General features: G+C 39.0%; 1 protein-coding gene and 1 pseudogene across 1 annotated transcript in view; both read left to right on the forward strand.

Moving 5' to 3' along the window:
• Positions 1 to 16910, forward strand: part of ADCY8 (adenylate cyclase 8) — a 244167-nt gene that overhangs the window by 16916 nt on the left and 210341 nt on the right. Inside the window, exon 4 of the mRNA XM_069081301.1 lies at positions 8158 to 8285. Within this exon, the coding sequence (XP_068937402.1) occupies positions 8158 to 8285 (128 nt within the window). The remainder of the gene's footprint in view (positions 1 to 8157; positions 8286 to 16910) is intronic.
• LOC138155658 (high mobility group protein HMG-I/HMG-Y-like) lies at positions 12622 to 14483 on the forward strand (annotated as a pseudogene).

The following is a 16910-nucleotide window of genomic DNA, read 5'->3' on the forward strand; positions in this document are numbered from 1 at the left end:
CTTTATTTTACAAGCATTGGGCATTTTTTTTAAAGTATTGTAAGACTCCACTCCCCATGCCTTCAAAATAATATAACCTCCATAATGGATCATCTTTGTCTAGTTCAGTTATACTTCTCATCCTTTTTTCTTTAGTTGCTATTTCTGCCCTCTCAGGAGAACATCAGGAACCATGATATTATATTCAGATTTTGCTGGTTCCACTTGTCTGTTGATGAAGAAAGCAGTATGTTATAGAAATTTCCATGGATCTTTTCCATTTTGTGGGCATTTGTTTGTCTTCCGGTTTGATCTTTAAATATCTTCCAGAGGATTTGGCTTGTCTTTCACAAATTGTTCTGTAAATTGGTTTTTATAACACTCTTCTCGACATTTTAGTGTTATGACAATACCATTTATTATCTTCTGTTATCCTGCATAGTATATTCCTAATTTACGTTCTCAAGCATTCAGCACAATGCCTGGCACATAGTAAATACTACATAAATATTAGCTGTTGTTATTCCGTTAGGATCATCTTTGACAGCTTTCTCCCCATTTGGCAAGCTAGTCAAGTGTTTGCTGGCTAAAGTAGTTTCTGGGCTCTTTTTGGTGCCCTCATTGTAGAAATTCATTTATACAAATTCTTTAGGAAAGGATTGCTAGACGATGTTAAAGTCTATCTGTTACCCCATTTCCCATTTTTTAGAATTAACAATTGTTTAAATAGATCTGCTTGGAGTTGGATTCCATGACCCTTCTTATTTCAGGTATTTGTTCTACTCTGGCAGAGATCTTGATCTTTGTACTAACAAGCTGAGGGTCTGGCTGCACATAGAGAGCTATGCAGGAAATTACCTCATTAGTGAGCAGTCATGTCCTCTTTGTTGGAATATAACCAATTTTATGTCTTATGTTGTTGATTGCCCACCATGTCCAGTGTCTCTTGACTATCAGACAATATGTTGATGATATATCTGCATGGTGTACAAGTCATTGCTCTCATTTCTCTCTTCTGAACTGTTTTCTGAGATATATGTGTCTATGTGTATGATGTGTTTGTGGTCATCCCTAAATACCCACCTTTCCCTTGAAGTCACCTAGTATTGAAGATTATGTTGATCTAATATGAAGGCTTTTATCAGGTTATTTCTGGTGATGACTCTATATATATCTCAGTTGGTTTTCAGAAATAGAGCAAATCCCTTGTTAACAATATTGGCTAAATCATTACAGAGCACACGGTTAGCATCCCCTAAGAAGAGTAACCATGCTATTGAGTTCATTTTATATAAGAATCACTAGAAAAAAATTAGATATGTTTAGAGAGAATTTAGGTATGGAGAGAAGGTAGAGCAACTGTTTTCAGTATATGAAAGACTATTAGATGGGGGGAAAAGGATTATATTTGTTCTATTTGGCTTCAGAGAATTGAAGTGGGAGCAACAGGTGGAAGCCCCCAAAAGACTAAAATAACCTTGGTATGAAGACAAGTTCCCTAACAGTTAGAACTATCCCAGAGTGGAAAGGGCTGGCTGCCTCAGGAAGTAAGGGCATTTTCTGCACTGCAGGTCTTCAAGCAGACTGGATCATCTCCCATCTATGTTGCAGAAAGGATTCTTGTTAAGATTAGACTATTTCAGGGGTCCCTTCAATAGGAGAATTCTATAATTTTTTGACTGATCAGGCCTGAAACATTGAATTTTGATTAAATATCAAGAATGATACTAGAGTTATAAAGGTATTCTAAAGCATAGATGACATGCTTATTAAATATGTTGATGGCCTAAAGATGGGTTGCATGCATAATGGTTCAGGTGATAGAATTGGGATTTAGTAATGCAAATCTCAGGTAGAACAATATGTGGAAGCTAAGATGAAATTTAACAGGAATAAATATAACACCTGAACTTTTACATTCATGTCATATTAAATTATATTAAAATTAAGAAAAATCAATTGCAGAAGTATAGCATGGGGGGGGGATTTACCAAAAAAACAGTTCATGCCAAAAATAACACATGGGTTCTAACAGACTTGAAGGTTCAATGTGAGTCAACAGTGTGGAATGACAACCAAAAATGTTAAGACAATCTTGGGCTTCACTAAGAGAGGACAGATTTCCAGAGTTAGGAAAGGAATAATCCCACTCTACTCTTCCTTTGTCAGATCACTTCTGAATTGTATGTCCAATACTGGGTATCATATTTTCAAAGAGTAATTGACATTCAGGAATATCTCCAGAAAAGAACAATAAGGATTTGAAACAGTGTCATATGAGGCCAAGTTGAAAGACGTGGGGTTATTTGTTCTGCGGAAGAGAAGGCTTAGACCAGACTTGACAGCAATCTTAAAAGTATTTGAAAAAAAACATGACGTGGAAGAGTGATATCTTGTTCTACTTGGACCCACAGAGCAGAACTACAAGCATTGGTAGAAAATACTACATATTTAGGCTTGATGAAAGGGGGAAAATCTTATTCAAAACTAGAATGGGCTTTCTCAATGACTTCTCAAAAATGTTACAAATCATTGAAGCATTCAAATTGAAGCTTATTCCTTTGTATACACACTGGCTTTGTAAAAAGTGGTGCTTCAAACTGAATTGTACTTCAAATATGGCTAGAAAAATACAGCATACAATATGATGAGTACTCTCAGTGATCTGGACACCATGTTTTTATTTATGAGGTCATAGTCGAAAAGACACTCACACACACAAATACATGCATACACACATACAAATGCATATACACACATGAACACACACATACTGCCTTATATTGAACTTTGCCACAAATGTTTCAAATGCTTGCTTGTATTGATTCCCTTTCAAAAGTGAATTCAAGGTGGCCAAGGATTGTGATGTTTCCACCAATATAAAGAATGGGCTGAATCTATATGGTCTCCGTCACTTAGCATATAATCCTATTAGAAGTGGTAAGGTATATCACTACTTTTTTTTTGTGGAATAATGGGAAAAAATCACAGCATTGACTTAGAGTCGAGGACCCTGGGTTTAAATCATTGCTGTGACTTGGACCAGTCGACTACACCTCTCTGAATTTCCATTGTCTCAACTGAAAAAAGGCTCTATGAATAGCTAAGCACATCTCTACTTTCTCAGTGTAGTTATGAAGTCACAGTCAGGGTACAATCAGAGTAGGAGCTTGTGGAAAGAAGCTTCCCTATTGCTTTTCAATGCTTTACATTCTACTTTATAATACTCATATCCATTGTATAATAGAATTGGGATCTCAACAGATTGGAATATATGGGCTGAAGCTTATTTAATGAAATTGGAAGAAGCATTAAGTCTTGCACTTAAAATCAGAAGGTCAACCACAATATTTATAAGTTTGGGAGTGTTGTGGTTGTAAAATAGCATGTGTGAAATGACCCAGGGGTTCTTAGTGCTAAGGACTAATTTGTACTCTATCCAAAATGCAATGAAGGTAGAAAAGGATGGTGAATGCAGAGAAATATGGAAAGATTTTTATGAAATCATAGAGTAAAAAAGCAGAAATGGAGACCTGGCGTACAAAATAACTAGAAACTAGAGTTGAAAATCAAGTCCACGGAATCCAAAGATGGGGGGTTGGGGTTTTTTTTCTTCTTGTTCTATAACATCTTCTTTGCTTAGAAAATCTCCTAAGAAAAGCTTTTGCCTTGATAATATTTCATCTTGCACCTAGAAGAGAACAGCACTTCTTTTAATGCACTGGCACTTATGTTTTCCTCTAAGTGCAGCTCATAGCCAGAAATCAGACATGGAGGAAAATATTCTCTGACTGTCTCCTTTCAAGAGCGGCTCTTACTAAAGAAAAGAGTCTGCCTCTAGACTAAAATTCATTCCACTTAAAGACCTGCACAATATGGCTCCCATCTACCTTTCCCAACATATTTCATATTGCTTCCCTTTGCTCTCTATTTTGGTCAAACTGCCTTGCTACATGTTATACATGAAATCCCATCCCTATACATTTGCAAAGATGGTCCCTTAATCTGCAATTCAATCCCTCATCATCTTCCCATGGATAATCCCTACCTACCTTCCAAATATAACTCAAGTACATCCTCTTACATAAGGCCTTTCCTAGTTGCTCATCCCTTCCCAACAAGATATTAGTGTTCTTTCCCTCTTATAATTTTTAAAATATTATATAGATTCAGAGATCTATACCTGGAAGGGACTCCAGAGACCATCTACTCCAACTGTCTCATTTTACATAGCAGAAAACTGAGTCCTGGGGAGCTTAAGTAACTTTCCCAAGATCACACACATAGTAATGATCGGAATCTTAAACCCAGATCCTTTGATTCTAAATACAGTGCTATTTTCACCTTGCCATACTGCTCTGTATATACTGATTATTTATTTATCTGGGTATATAATGAATCTTCCCTCTTCCCCCCCAGAAGACAAGGTCCTTTAAGGCATTTTTGTCTTTGTAGAATAAGGTTTCGCAGAATTTCTTTAATATAATAGAACCGTAAAAATAGTGTACTGAATTCAGTAGAATATAGCCTATTATTTTCCACAACCATAATAACTTAAGTTTAGATACTTAGGCTACTCAGGATTTTACATAGATTATCTCACTGCAGCCTTACAATACTCCTGTGAATTAGGCATGGCAAGTACTATGGTCCTCATTTTGCTCCAGCTTAGAAGTTAGGTACCTTGTTACTCAAGTTTACACAGCATGTGACTGATGAACAGAAGACCCAAAATTCATTCAAGATATGAAATATAAGTAGATGGCAGTTGGAATTAATTAAAATGCCCCTCCCAAGTCTTTCAGTTCTTTGACTGAAATTCAATAGATGAGGGGTTCCTGTCCTATGAACTTTGATGGGGAACAAATACTTTATTTTTCCTTACCCTAGTTATCCTTCTACAGACTATATTTCAATGTAATTGGTTTTGTATCCTAAGTATTTTATTTTATGCATCTGAAAATGTCATTCTGAGGAGTCCCTAGGTTTCACCAGATGAAGAAAGGCATCCATGACACAAAAAAGGTTAAGAATCTCTATATTTCATATGTATATATTTCATGTATATATATATATCTCAAAATATATACATATATGTACATGTTCAAAACACACACATATGTACATGTACCTATCTTTACACATCAATTTTGTCTATTCTTGTTTTTAATTATCATGTCAAATTGGATCAGGGCAACTAAATCTGTGACAAATTTAATAGAATTGCCTTTAAGGATTCATCTTTTTTTTCAACTTTAAACACACCACAATGAGCATCTGGCCTTATATGTAACTTGTGTTTTTACCAAAGAATTTTATGACTTTAACAAGTGTGCCAGTCTCTTGAATAATAGTACTGATTGGGAAGTGGGAACTACATGTATCCCAGCCTTTACAAAAAACACAAGATACCATGTTTGACCATATTATACACATAACTACAGAGTATATGAACTTCTGTGGCTTCTTTTTCTTCAGAAATTATCAACATGAAAATTTTTTCACTTCTTTCCCAGGACATTGAGCTTAACACTGGTAATAGATAGACAGATATATAGACAGACAGACAAGAAGATAAATAATAGAAAGATGATAGATAGACAACTAGATAGATAGATAGATAAATAGATGATAGATAGATAGATAGATAGATAGATAGATAGATAGATAGATAGATAGATGATAGATGACAGAGAAAAAGATACAGAGATATACAAACATATGAAAGGAATAGTGAAACAAGCTGAAAAGTTCCAGATATTCAGTTTTGTCTCAACTGTTATTCAGATATTATAATAAAAAAGCATTTGGTAAAAGAAAATAAAGTTGATATCATAACTAGTACCATAAAAGTTTGCATTGTATTATGTTTCATAGTTACACAGTGGTTTAAAACCCATTGTTTCATTTGATACCACATGAATTAGGTAACATCAAAATTATCATCATTGTTCAGGAGAAGAAGCCAAAGCTCAGAGCAGTTAAGTGACTTACCTGCATAAGGTCACCTGGAAAGCATATCGCCAGGTTGTTTTTTGTTTTTTTTTTTGCTTTTCGGAGGGCAATTGGGGTTAAGTGACTTGCCCAAGGTCACACGGCTAGTATGTATTACGTGGCTGAGGCCGGATTTGAATTCAGGTCCTCCTGACTCCAGGGCCGGTGCCCTATTCACTGTGCCACCTAGCTGCCCCCAAATTTATTTATGTTATGGAGGGAAGGAGATAGGGCAATTGGGGTTAAGTGACTTGCTCAAGGTCACACAGCTAGTTTTTTGTGTTAAGTGTCTGAGGTCAAATTTGAACTCAGGTCCTCCTGCCTCCAGGGTTGGTGCTCTATTCACTACGTCACCTAGCCACCCCTACAGCAACCCTTTTTTTTATGGGAGCAGAGAACTGAAAATTATATAGATCCTCATTATTTTATAATGGTTAAATGAATTTTGGTACCTGAATATGGAATATTTTAGTGTTGTAAGGAAAAATGGAGATGATTAATTCAGTGAAATATATGAAATTTTTAATGAACTGATTGTGTGTAAGTAGAACCAGGAAAACAATACACTTACACAATGTAAATTTAAAAAATCAAACCAAATACATTGCAACTGTACTGACCAAGCTTGGTCCTCTAGAAATGTGAAAACATAGCTTCTTGCCTTCATTGCAGAGGAAGGGTACGATGGACATGGAACTTTACATAATGCTGAATTTGCTGTCATACTTTCTTTATGGATTGGTTAGTTTTACTGGCTTGCTTTTGTTCTCATTATTCTTACAAGGAAAGGTTCTGTAGGTGGGGTAGAATAGGGTAGACAAAAAAAATGAAGCATTTTTTAAGTAAAAATTAAGGGAAAAGTTGTTTTTTTAAAATAATCTATGTTATATTGTTGAACTTAGTAAGTGATAGCCAATTTTTCTAAATGTTTTCCAGTTGGGGAATACCTTTCTTCAAGACCTGAGTATGGACTAGTGCAATGGTTCTCAAAGTGTAGTCTATGAACCCCTAGGAGTCCCAAGATTCTTTCAGGGGGTCCTCAAGCTCAAAACTATTTTTATAATAAAATAAGATGTTATTTGCATATTAAAATACTCATCCCTTTTCCAACTACATATTTGTGTGAGGCAAGATTTTCTTATATGCTTCAATCAAAATAATATGTCACAACAGATTGAATATAGAAGTAGATATGAGAATAAAATTGTCTTCTATTAAGCCAGGCATTAAAGAGATTTGCAAAAACAGATAAAACAGTCATTCTTCTCACTATTATTTTTGCTTTGGAAAACAGAATTTTTTTCATAAAGATGTACAAAGCACACAGTTGGTTTATTATTATTTTGAAATGAATTTTTTAAATTTACCAATTTTTATTTCTAATATTGTTCTCCAGTCATATCAGACTATTAACAACCAACTCCATGGGCCATACTGTCTGTGGGGTTTTCTTGGTGAAGATACTGGAGTGGTTTGCCATTTCTTTCTCTGGTGTTTTAAGGCAAACAGAGGTTAAATGACTTCCCCATGTTCACATAGCTAGTAAATGACTGAGTCATATTTGAACTCAGGTCTTCCAGACATCAGGCCTGGTTCTCTATCCACTGAGCTAGCTAGCTGCCTCATCTCATACAGCTGCCTCATCTAATACAGTATTGATTGATAATACAGTATTGCTATCTATCAATAGATATAACCCACATAAATGAATGTAGTACTCCACAATGTTTAAGAATGTAAAGGGGTCCCAACACTGAAAGGTTTGGAAACCATTAGAAAAATGTGTGAGATAGTGGATTTCAGTCCTCTGTCTACTACTTAGTATCTATGTGACCCTGGGCACAGTCATTTAACTTCTCTGAGACACAGTACTCCAATAGGTACAAAAATTCCCTACATCCACTAATTAATGTATAGACAGGTTAGTATAATGACCAATCTGTATTGGTCATTCACTTGTTTGATTCTTCCAGGACTGATGAAGAAACTGTAACATAAGCAAACTAAGTCATTGGTCCTGGTTTCACTGACAAGTTAGTAAGAGTAAATCCAATGCTGCTCTATATGAAAAGGTCACAGTCTTCCTCCTGAACTACATTATCCTCAATGCTTCCCTAAGGATATTGTAAAACTTTAACCCCTTTGCTAATCCATTTCTCTTCTTTCTCACTATGTCAAATCCAGGAACATCATTGTCTTCGGATCAAGATCTTGGGGGACTGCTACTATTGTGTGTCCGGACTCCCTGAACCTCGTCAGGACCATGCCCACTGCTGTGTTGAAATGGGGCTCAGTATGATCAAGACCATCAGGTAATTTGAACTTTGGTCCTGCAGGTGATTGGTGTTCTGCTCACTTATTGCTAGGTAGCATTTAGTCTTTTTTTTTTTTTTAAGCAATCAGGGTTAAGTGACTTGCTCAAGGTTACATGGCCAGTTATTTTTTTGGGGGGGGTGTGGTTGCCAAGTATCTGAGGCCGGAACTGTTCCCAGGTCTCCCAAAGCTGGGACTGGCACTCTTACTCGCTGTGAAACCTGGCCGCCCCTAGCATTTAGTCTTTTTTCCTTATTTTAGGCTTTGAGAAATGGGCATTCTCTCACACACACTACCCTCCCTCTACTCCAATAAAATCAACTAATCCTCAGATCACTTTAACATCAATTAAGTAAATCACATTGTATTAATATATACATGGTAATACATGGGAAGTATAGAACATAGAATGATATAGTGGGAGGTTGATTGTTACCTTGACCCTTCCCTGTAAAATAAAGTGCTTGGCTTAAATTATCTAAATTTTCATCCATCCCTAAAGTCATATTTATTGCACCATTTTTTCAGCAGCTCCTTGAATGTTATTAATGTGTCTCAAATATTCAAATAAGTGTGTTGCCCCTAGAAGAATTTATTTCTGTGTTCCTTTTTAACAATAGTGTATCTTAATCATCTTTTCAATGAGATCAACTGTTTCTAGTTCAGTTGGGCATCTGAAGGCAAAGAGCCTGATTCTGAAAGTCTCATTTGGCAGATAACAGCTGATTACCTCACATACAGGGATTCATTTGAATTCTGCAACATCTTTAAAGTGCCTGAGAGGCAGTATGGACTAGTTGAGAGAGGGTTAGAGTTAGAATCAGGAAGACCTTGGTTCAAATCCTGCCTTCTGAAATTTACTAGACTGGGAACCAAGCAAATCCCTCAGATTAATTTACTGAGAAACAGCTGGACTGCTGGCTCCCATTGTTAAATGAAGTTGACAGAATAATGAAATCACAGATTCTTGGTGTTTTTCCCCTGAACCTGTGATGTTATTGGAATAGGCAACTTAGGAAATTCCCTCTGTTGATACAGTTAGACACCTGCTCTTTAGCTGATAATTCTGGAGACTTTCCTGACTTACATTGTCCTAAGATATATAAACCCAGAATTTATTTTCTTTTTTTTCCTTTTTGTTGTTGTTGTTTTTGTTTGTTTGGTTTGTTTTTTTATTCTTCTTCTTTTTAAAGCAATTGGGGTTAAGTAACTTGCTCAAGGTTACATGGTCAGTTTTTTTGTGTGTGGGTGTTAAATATCTGAGGCTGGAACCAGTCCTGGGTCCTCCCGACACTGGGGCCGGCACTCTTACACACTGCGTCACCTAGCCACCATCTCCTTACTTTTTTTTAATCAAATGCTTTATTAACTCGTAGTTTACATCATTCATTTCCACAAGACTTTGAGTTACAAATTTTCTCCCCATTTTTCCCCTACCCACCACTCCAAAATAGTGATCCCACTGGATATCCCTTCCTCCAATCTACTCTCTTCCATATCTTCTCCCATACACCCTCTGACTTTCCAGTAGGGCATGGTAGATCTCTATGCCCCAGTGCCTGTATGCCTTATTTCCCAGTTACATGTAAAATAATATTAATAATAGCATATATACATATATATTTAAACATTTGATTTTAAAACTTTAAATTCCAGATTCATTCCCTTCCTCCCTTGTCACCCACCCTTACTGGGAAGATAAGCAATTCAGTATAGGTTGTACATGTGTAGCTATGCAAAACATTTCCATAGTGGATATATTGTAAAAGACTTACTGTATTTACCTCCCTCCTATCCCACCTCCCACTTGTTCTATTCTCTACTTTGATCCTGTCCCTTTTCTAAAGTGGGTGCTTCCAACTTCCTTCCTCCCCAGCCTGCCCTCCCTTCCATCATCCCCCCTCTCATCTCTTCCCCCCCTACTCTCCTGTAGGGTGACATACCCTATTTAGTGTGTATGTCATTCCCTCCCTAAGCCAAATTCAATTAGGGTAAGGTGGACTCATTCTCTTTTGGCTTCTTGTTCTTCCCCTCCATTGTAATCATTTTCCCTTGCCTCTTCTATATGAGATAGTTTACCTCATTCTGTCTCTCCCCATCTCTTCTCATTATATTCCTCTCTCACCTCTTAATTTCATCTTTTAAATATCATCCCTTCCTATTAAATTGGTCCTGTGCCCTCTATCTATGTATACCTGTACACATATATACACACATTCACATATGTATTCATATGCTCATATGCCCTCCTATATAGACATATATATGTATGTGTGTGTATGTATATATATACATATATATATATATATATTTCTATTCCCTTCAACTGTTCTCATACTGAGAAAAGTTTCATAAGTTATAATTATCGTTTTTCCATGTAGGGATGTAAATAGTTCAAATTTGATAAGTTCCTTATGATTTCTTTTCCCTGTTTACCTTCTCATGCTTCTCTTGCTTCTTGTATCTGAATGTCAAACTTTCTATTCAACTCTGGTTTTTTCATCAAGAATGCTTGAAAGTCTATTCCACTAAATGACCATATTTTTCCCTGAGACATGATGCTCAGTTTTTCTGGGTAGGTGATTCTTGGTTTTAATCCCAGCTCCTTTACCCTCCGGAACATCATAATCCAAGCCCTTTGATCCCTCAGTGTAGAAGCTGCCAGATCCTGTGTTATCCTGATTGTGTTTCCACAATATTCAAATTGTTTCTTCCTGGCTGCTTGTAATATTTTCTCCTTGATCTGGGAATTCCAGAACCTGGCTATAATATTCCTAGGAATTTTCTTTTTGGGATCTTTTTAAGGAGGCAATCTGTACATTCTTTCAACCTCTATTTTGCCCTCTGGTTCTAAAATATCAGGGCAATTTTCCTTGATAATTCCTTGAAGGATGATTTCTAGGTTCTTTTTTTCTTTCAGGTAGTCCAATAATTTTTAAATTGTCTCTCCTGGATCTATTTTGCAGGTCAGTGGTTTTCCCAATATGATATTTCACATTGCCTTCTATTTTTTCATTTTTTGGATCTGTTTAATAGTATCTTGATTTCTCATAAAGTCACTATCTTCCATTTTCTCCAATCTATTTCTGAAGGAATGATTCTCTCCAGTGAGCTTTTGAGATTCTTTTTTCCATCTGGCAAATTTGGCTTTTCAAGACATTCTTCTCCTCATTGCCATTTTGAGCCTCTTTTGCCATTTGAGTTAGTGTAATTTTTAAGGTGTTATTTTCTTCGGTCAGGTTGTTGACTCACATTTAATAATTTTCTTGCATCGTTCTCATTTCTCTTCCTAATTTTTCCTCTACTTCCCTTACTTGATTTTCAAAATTCTTCTTAAGGTCCTCTATGGCCTATAACCAGCTTGTATTTTTCTTGGAAGCTTTTGGTGCAGGAGTTCTGACTTCACTGTCTTCCTCCCATTCCATGCTTTGATCCTTTTTGTCCCCAAAACAGGAGTGTAAAGTTGGGTTGCTCTATTTACTTTGCTCATGTTGTCACTCAATTACTTGACTTTTGGGCTTTATGCCACAGTAGGACTCTGCCACCAGACAGGGGAGCTTCATACCAAATGCTGTGGTTTTCTCAGCTGCTGAAGGTATTAGTTGGGTGCCCTCTCTGAAGCCTCCACAAGCTCTGGTAAGCTGGTTGTACACCCCAGGATCTCCACCCTAGACTGCAATCCAGATCCAAGGAGGTTAAAGCAAGAGCGATTATCCCTCAGACTGGTTGCTTGGTCCCCCTACAATCTGCAGGCCAAGAGCTAAAGTTGCCACATGGCAGCAGCTGCACAGCCACAGTGCCTCAGCAGCTTCTTGCCCCGGGGAAGGGGGGGGGGGGGCGGCAAAGGCCAACCGCACTCCCAACTATTGGATCCCAAAGTCCACACTGCACTGATCTCTCACTGTGTCCTTAGCATCTATGTGTTGATAATTCTGGGAACCGCCACAGCTGGTGGTGATCTCAAGTCCCTCCAGCCAGCTGCTGGTCAGGCTCACCCTGAAGCTAAAACCTCCAGCTTGCAAGGGGCTGGGTTCGGCTCCCAGAATGCTGCACTGGCTGCTTGCTACTGGCATACCAGACCATCCTCAGAGGGAGGTTTGCCTCTTTGTGTCATTTTGTGGGTTCTGTAGCTCCAAAGTTTCTTCAGAGTCACCTTTTACATTAATTGGAGGAGGTGAGAGCCAGAGCCCCATGGAAATCCTGTTTCTACTCTGCCATCTTCCCAGAATCTATTTTCAAGATTCCTGCAATCGCTGGAGTTGGCTCTACTCCAAGAGGGCATCTGCATTTTCAACAAGCGGTGGTGGCAGGAGGAGACCTAGCAGGGGAGCTTAGCGAGGTCATTCGCTCACAGTCCACATTGCTCCCCCGCAACCCAGAGCTACGCACCCAAGCCGGCCTGCTGCCAAACCCCATCCCCCTACCCTTTACCACCTCTCATTAGAGAAGGGGGAGGATGAGTGAATCTAGTTCAAAGTCCAGCCAGCCTCTGGCCTCCAAACAGGAGAAAGACGGGTCTCAGAAGAGAGGGTGGGGCCGACCCCGAAAACAACCCCCAAAGGAGCCCAGTGAGGCACCAACTCCCAAGAGACCTTGGGGCAGACCAAAGGGGAGTAAAAACAAGGGAGCTGCAAAAAGGCCAGAAAACCACCACTGCACCAGGGAGGAAACCAAGAGGTAGACCCAAAAAGCTGGAGAAAGAAGAGGAAGAAGGGATATCCCAGGAGTCTTCAGAGGAGGAGCAGTAACCAAGCCTGCTTAAATCTCGCTACCTCATGCCCCATGATGATGACAACAGTGGCAGCCCTTTCATTTTGGTACTAGACAGAACAATGTTGATCTTTAAATCCCCATTTTTCTTCTCCCACCTTTCCTTTCCCTCAGTCTGTCCTTTCTAGTTTTACTGGTCAGAGAAATAATAGCCCTACCTGGGAAAAATGCCTCCCCATTCACACATTAGACGTATTCACACTAACCCCGGCCACCCTATATGGGATTGTGTTGGGCAGGGTGGAGCAGGCGGCAGGTGTTTGAGCCTCTGGGGGTACTCCCTACCTCCCTCCTCCCACCTCCCACATCCATCCATCCATGGACCTAGCCACCCTTTCCCAGGATTGGGATTTCTTTTGTATTCCTCCTTCCTTGGACAGAGCTAACCTTTTGACTTAGCTGCCAACACCTGTTTTTTGTCTCTGCCCCCCTGGAATGGGACCAGGGTTCCTGCTTTCCCATCCCCCACCCCAACTCAAGGATTTGAGAGGGAAGGACAGATAGTGAGTATCTTGATCATAAGAGCTCAGCTTCAATAAACTTCTTACTGGGGATATTCTGTACCCTCACCACCCTATTCTACCTTCTACCCAGTCAAGATTGGTCCCAAGGGTGGAGGTGGGAGCAGACATTTTACTGAGAGTAGAAAGGGGGGCAGGGGCAATACCCACCCTTTTCTGCCTCCTGCCCTCTCCACACTCTGGCATTTCCTGAGCATCAAACTGGAATGGGGCTGGGCTGGAGCCTAGGGTGTCAGGCACTAAGGGAAAGGGTCTGATTCATCCATTTCCTTGCTGCTCAGGAGATCTAGGGAGAAGGGGAACTTGACAATCCTATTAATTTCCCCCAATCCTGGGCTGGCCTTCCTGGGCCTGTGATTTTTGCCTCTGGAATGCATGTTTTGCAAGGATCTTTCCTCCTGTGCCCACCCCCCATCCCTCCTTTCAGAATGCCATCCCCCCCTCCCCCTAGGAGCTGGTTACATCTTCCCTCTGTTCACAATCTACCTCTGAACACATTTTGTTGGTTTTCTTTTTTAAACAGTTTTGTTCTTAACATTCTGTGGCTTCCAGACTCAGCCATGCAGTTCTGTTGGTTCTCATGTTCACCTGCCGTCTACCCCTCCTCCATCCACCCTGCTAATCCTCCCCAAATCATCACAAAGGAGGGCTTGGGGAGATAGTGGACACCAGGCCTAGTTTACTAAAAAGTGACTTTGTTTGGGGAGGTGGGCCACAGGGGAGCTGCCTGTCCACTTTAATCAGTACCTCCTTTGGTAATCTTCAAGTTGGGAGGGTTAAGGGAAGGAGGTCCAGGTGAAATGGGGGAAGGGGTGGTCCCAGACTGTCATGAGGGCCCCGCCCCTCTGGTTTCTTATTTGCAGTTACTTGAATAAAAATGAATTCCTTTTTTCTGGAAAAAAAAAAGAGTCTTACAATCAGTCTGATTGAATAAGAAAACATATATAAGTGAACTTTGCCACAAAGCAAGGATAAGTTCCATACAAAGGAAAGGTATAAGCAAAATTGTAGAGAAAGAAAGAACATGTTCAGTTGGAAGATCAGAGAAGTCTCTGTTAAGGAGAAGGCATTTGAGTTTAGCTTGGAAAGAAGCAGCTTTGAGGCAGCTAGGCAGCACAGTGGTTCTGGGTCAGGTCACTTGACCCTCTTTTCCTCAGTTCCTCATCTGTAAAATGAACTGGAGAAGGAAATGGCAAACCACCCCAGTGTGTTTCCCATGAAAAACTCAAACAGTGTAATGAAGAGTTAGACACAATTGAAATGACTGAACAACTTGAAAAAAGAAAGTGATTTCCATAGTCAGAAAAATGGACCTGAGTCCATTCTAAGCCTAGATAAAGATGCACAGAAAAATGCAGAAAAAGCATCGAGGATAGGAAGAAGACCAGTCTGGCAAGAATGAGAACTATGTAAAAGAAAGAAGTGTTGAAAAGGTAGGTCCACATTGAATTATAGAGGGCCATAAATGTCAGGCAAATAAATTTATACTTTATTGGATAGGAAATGGGAAGCTATTGGAGGCTGTAAAGTAGACTCATAAAATTCCAGAATTAGAAGGACTTTAGAGTTCATATAGTTCAACCAATTCCAGAAGAGTCATATCATCTAGCTGATGCTATGGGGAAGTTACTGGGGCAATAGTGTAAGTACTGTACTGGAAATGGGGAACCAGTTAAGACCCATTGCAGTACTTTAAATGAGAAGAGATTAAGGCCTGAACTAGGCTGGTTACAATGACTTAACCTTTATAAACCTCAAATTCCTACTAATCTCTGTATCACCCATTTCACAAAGTTGTTATGAGGATTAAATAAGATAAAATAATGATTTATAAATGTTAATGTACTATATAAAATGCCTATTATGATAATCATGACAATTATTGTTAATGAACAATGGATAGTTGGGAAATATATTGATGCAGTAATTATTAAAAGAATTTGGTACTTAAATGTTAGGGAACATTGAATGTTAGAAACAGAGAACAGTAAAGAAGAATCAAAGTTTCAAGCCTCTATCATGGGACGGATGGTGGTGACATCCTCAGTAACAGAGAAATCAGTTGATTAGAAATCAACATATATTTATAAAATATTTATTATGTGCCAGACACTGTCCTAAGCACTGAAGATACAAAGAAAGCTAGTATATTTACAGAAAAAAGGTAAGTCCTCTGAGACTTACATTCATCCTCTGGAACTTAATGGGATTGAAAAGAGGCCATTATATTTTTAGAAAGAAAATCAGGTAGGGCAGTGAAAATCAGTTTTAAGACTGTCTAAAGCAGGGCAACTAGTTGGCACAGTGAACAGATCATTGACCCTGGAGTCAGGAGGACCTGAGTTCAAATCCAGCCTCAGACACTTCACACACTTACTAGCTCTTTGACCTTGGGCAAGTCATTTAACACCAGTTGCTTTGCCTTCCCCCTCCCCTCAAAAAAAAAGACTGTCTAAAAACTTTATGACAGTAGTGCTGGCAGGATGTCCAACTGGATGTATCCACCAAGTTTTTGAAAATGTAAGAAATCTAAGTCTTCTGAGAATGTAATCTCAGACAGAAGGCATTAGCAGCTAGAATGGAAAAGGGAGGAGTTACTATGAAAAATACTTGTGTCAAAAGATGTGATTTAAACTGAATCTTAAAGGAAGCCAGGGAAACTGGGAGTCACAGTTGAAGAAGAGAGCATTCTAGGTCTGCATACTGCACATGGATTGAGCTGGGAGATAGAGGGTCATATGCGAGGAACATCAAGATGGTCACTGTGGTTGGACTACACATTGAATGGAAGGGGAGTGAAGTATGAGAAGCCTGCAAAGGTTGGAAGGAGCCAAGTTATAAAGGGTTTGCAATGCCAAGAGGTAATCAGGAGTCACTAGAATTTATTGAGTATGCATGGTGATATTGCTCACATCTATGTTTTAGGAAAATCACTTTTGCTGCTAAGTAGAATAAAAATTGGAGTGGAAACAGATTTACAAGGCAGGGAAATGAATTAGAAAGCAATGGCAATAGCTAAGTGAGATGTCATGAAGGTCTGTGCTGAAGTGGGAAGGCTCAAGAGATTGAGAAGAGGTCATCAACTTTTTACAAGGAAAATCAAGTGGGAGTGGGAGAATGAGTTCAGTTTTAGTAATGTCTAAAGACCTTGAGACAGAGGTTCTAGCAGAACATCCAGGTGGGTGTTGGAAATCTAGGCCTAGAGCTATGGAGGAAAAAGAAAGGAACAGGGACATGAATTTGGGAGTCATTTATATAGGTCATAGAAGCCATAGGAGTGGATGCTTCTGGCAGTGGAGGGTGTAAAGAGTAGAGAGAATGCCATGGATGTTC

This window comes from Petaurus breviceps, unplaced genomic scaffold (assembly GCF_028583685.1).
Source record: "Petaurus breviceps papuanus isolate PSGF00001 unplaced genomic scaffold, PetGlider_PUasm1.0 98, whole genome shotgun sequence".
NCBI classification, from domain to species: Eukaryota; Metazoa; Chordata; class Mammalia; order Diprotodontia; family Petauridae; genus Petaurus; species Petaurus breviceps.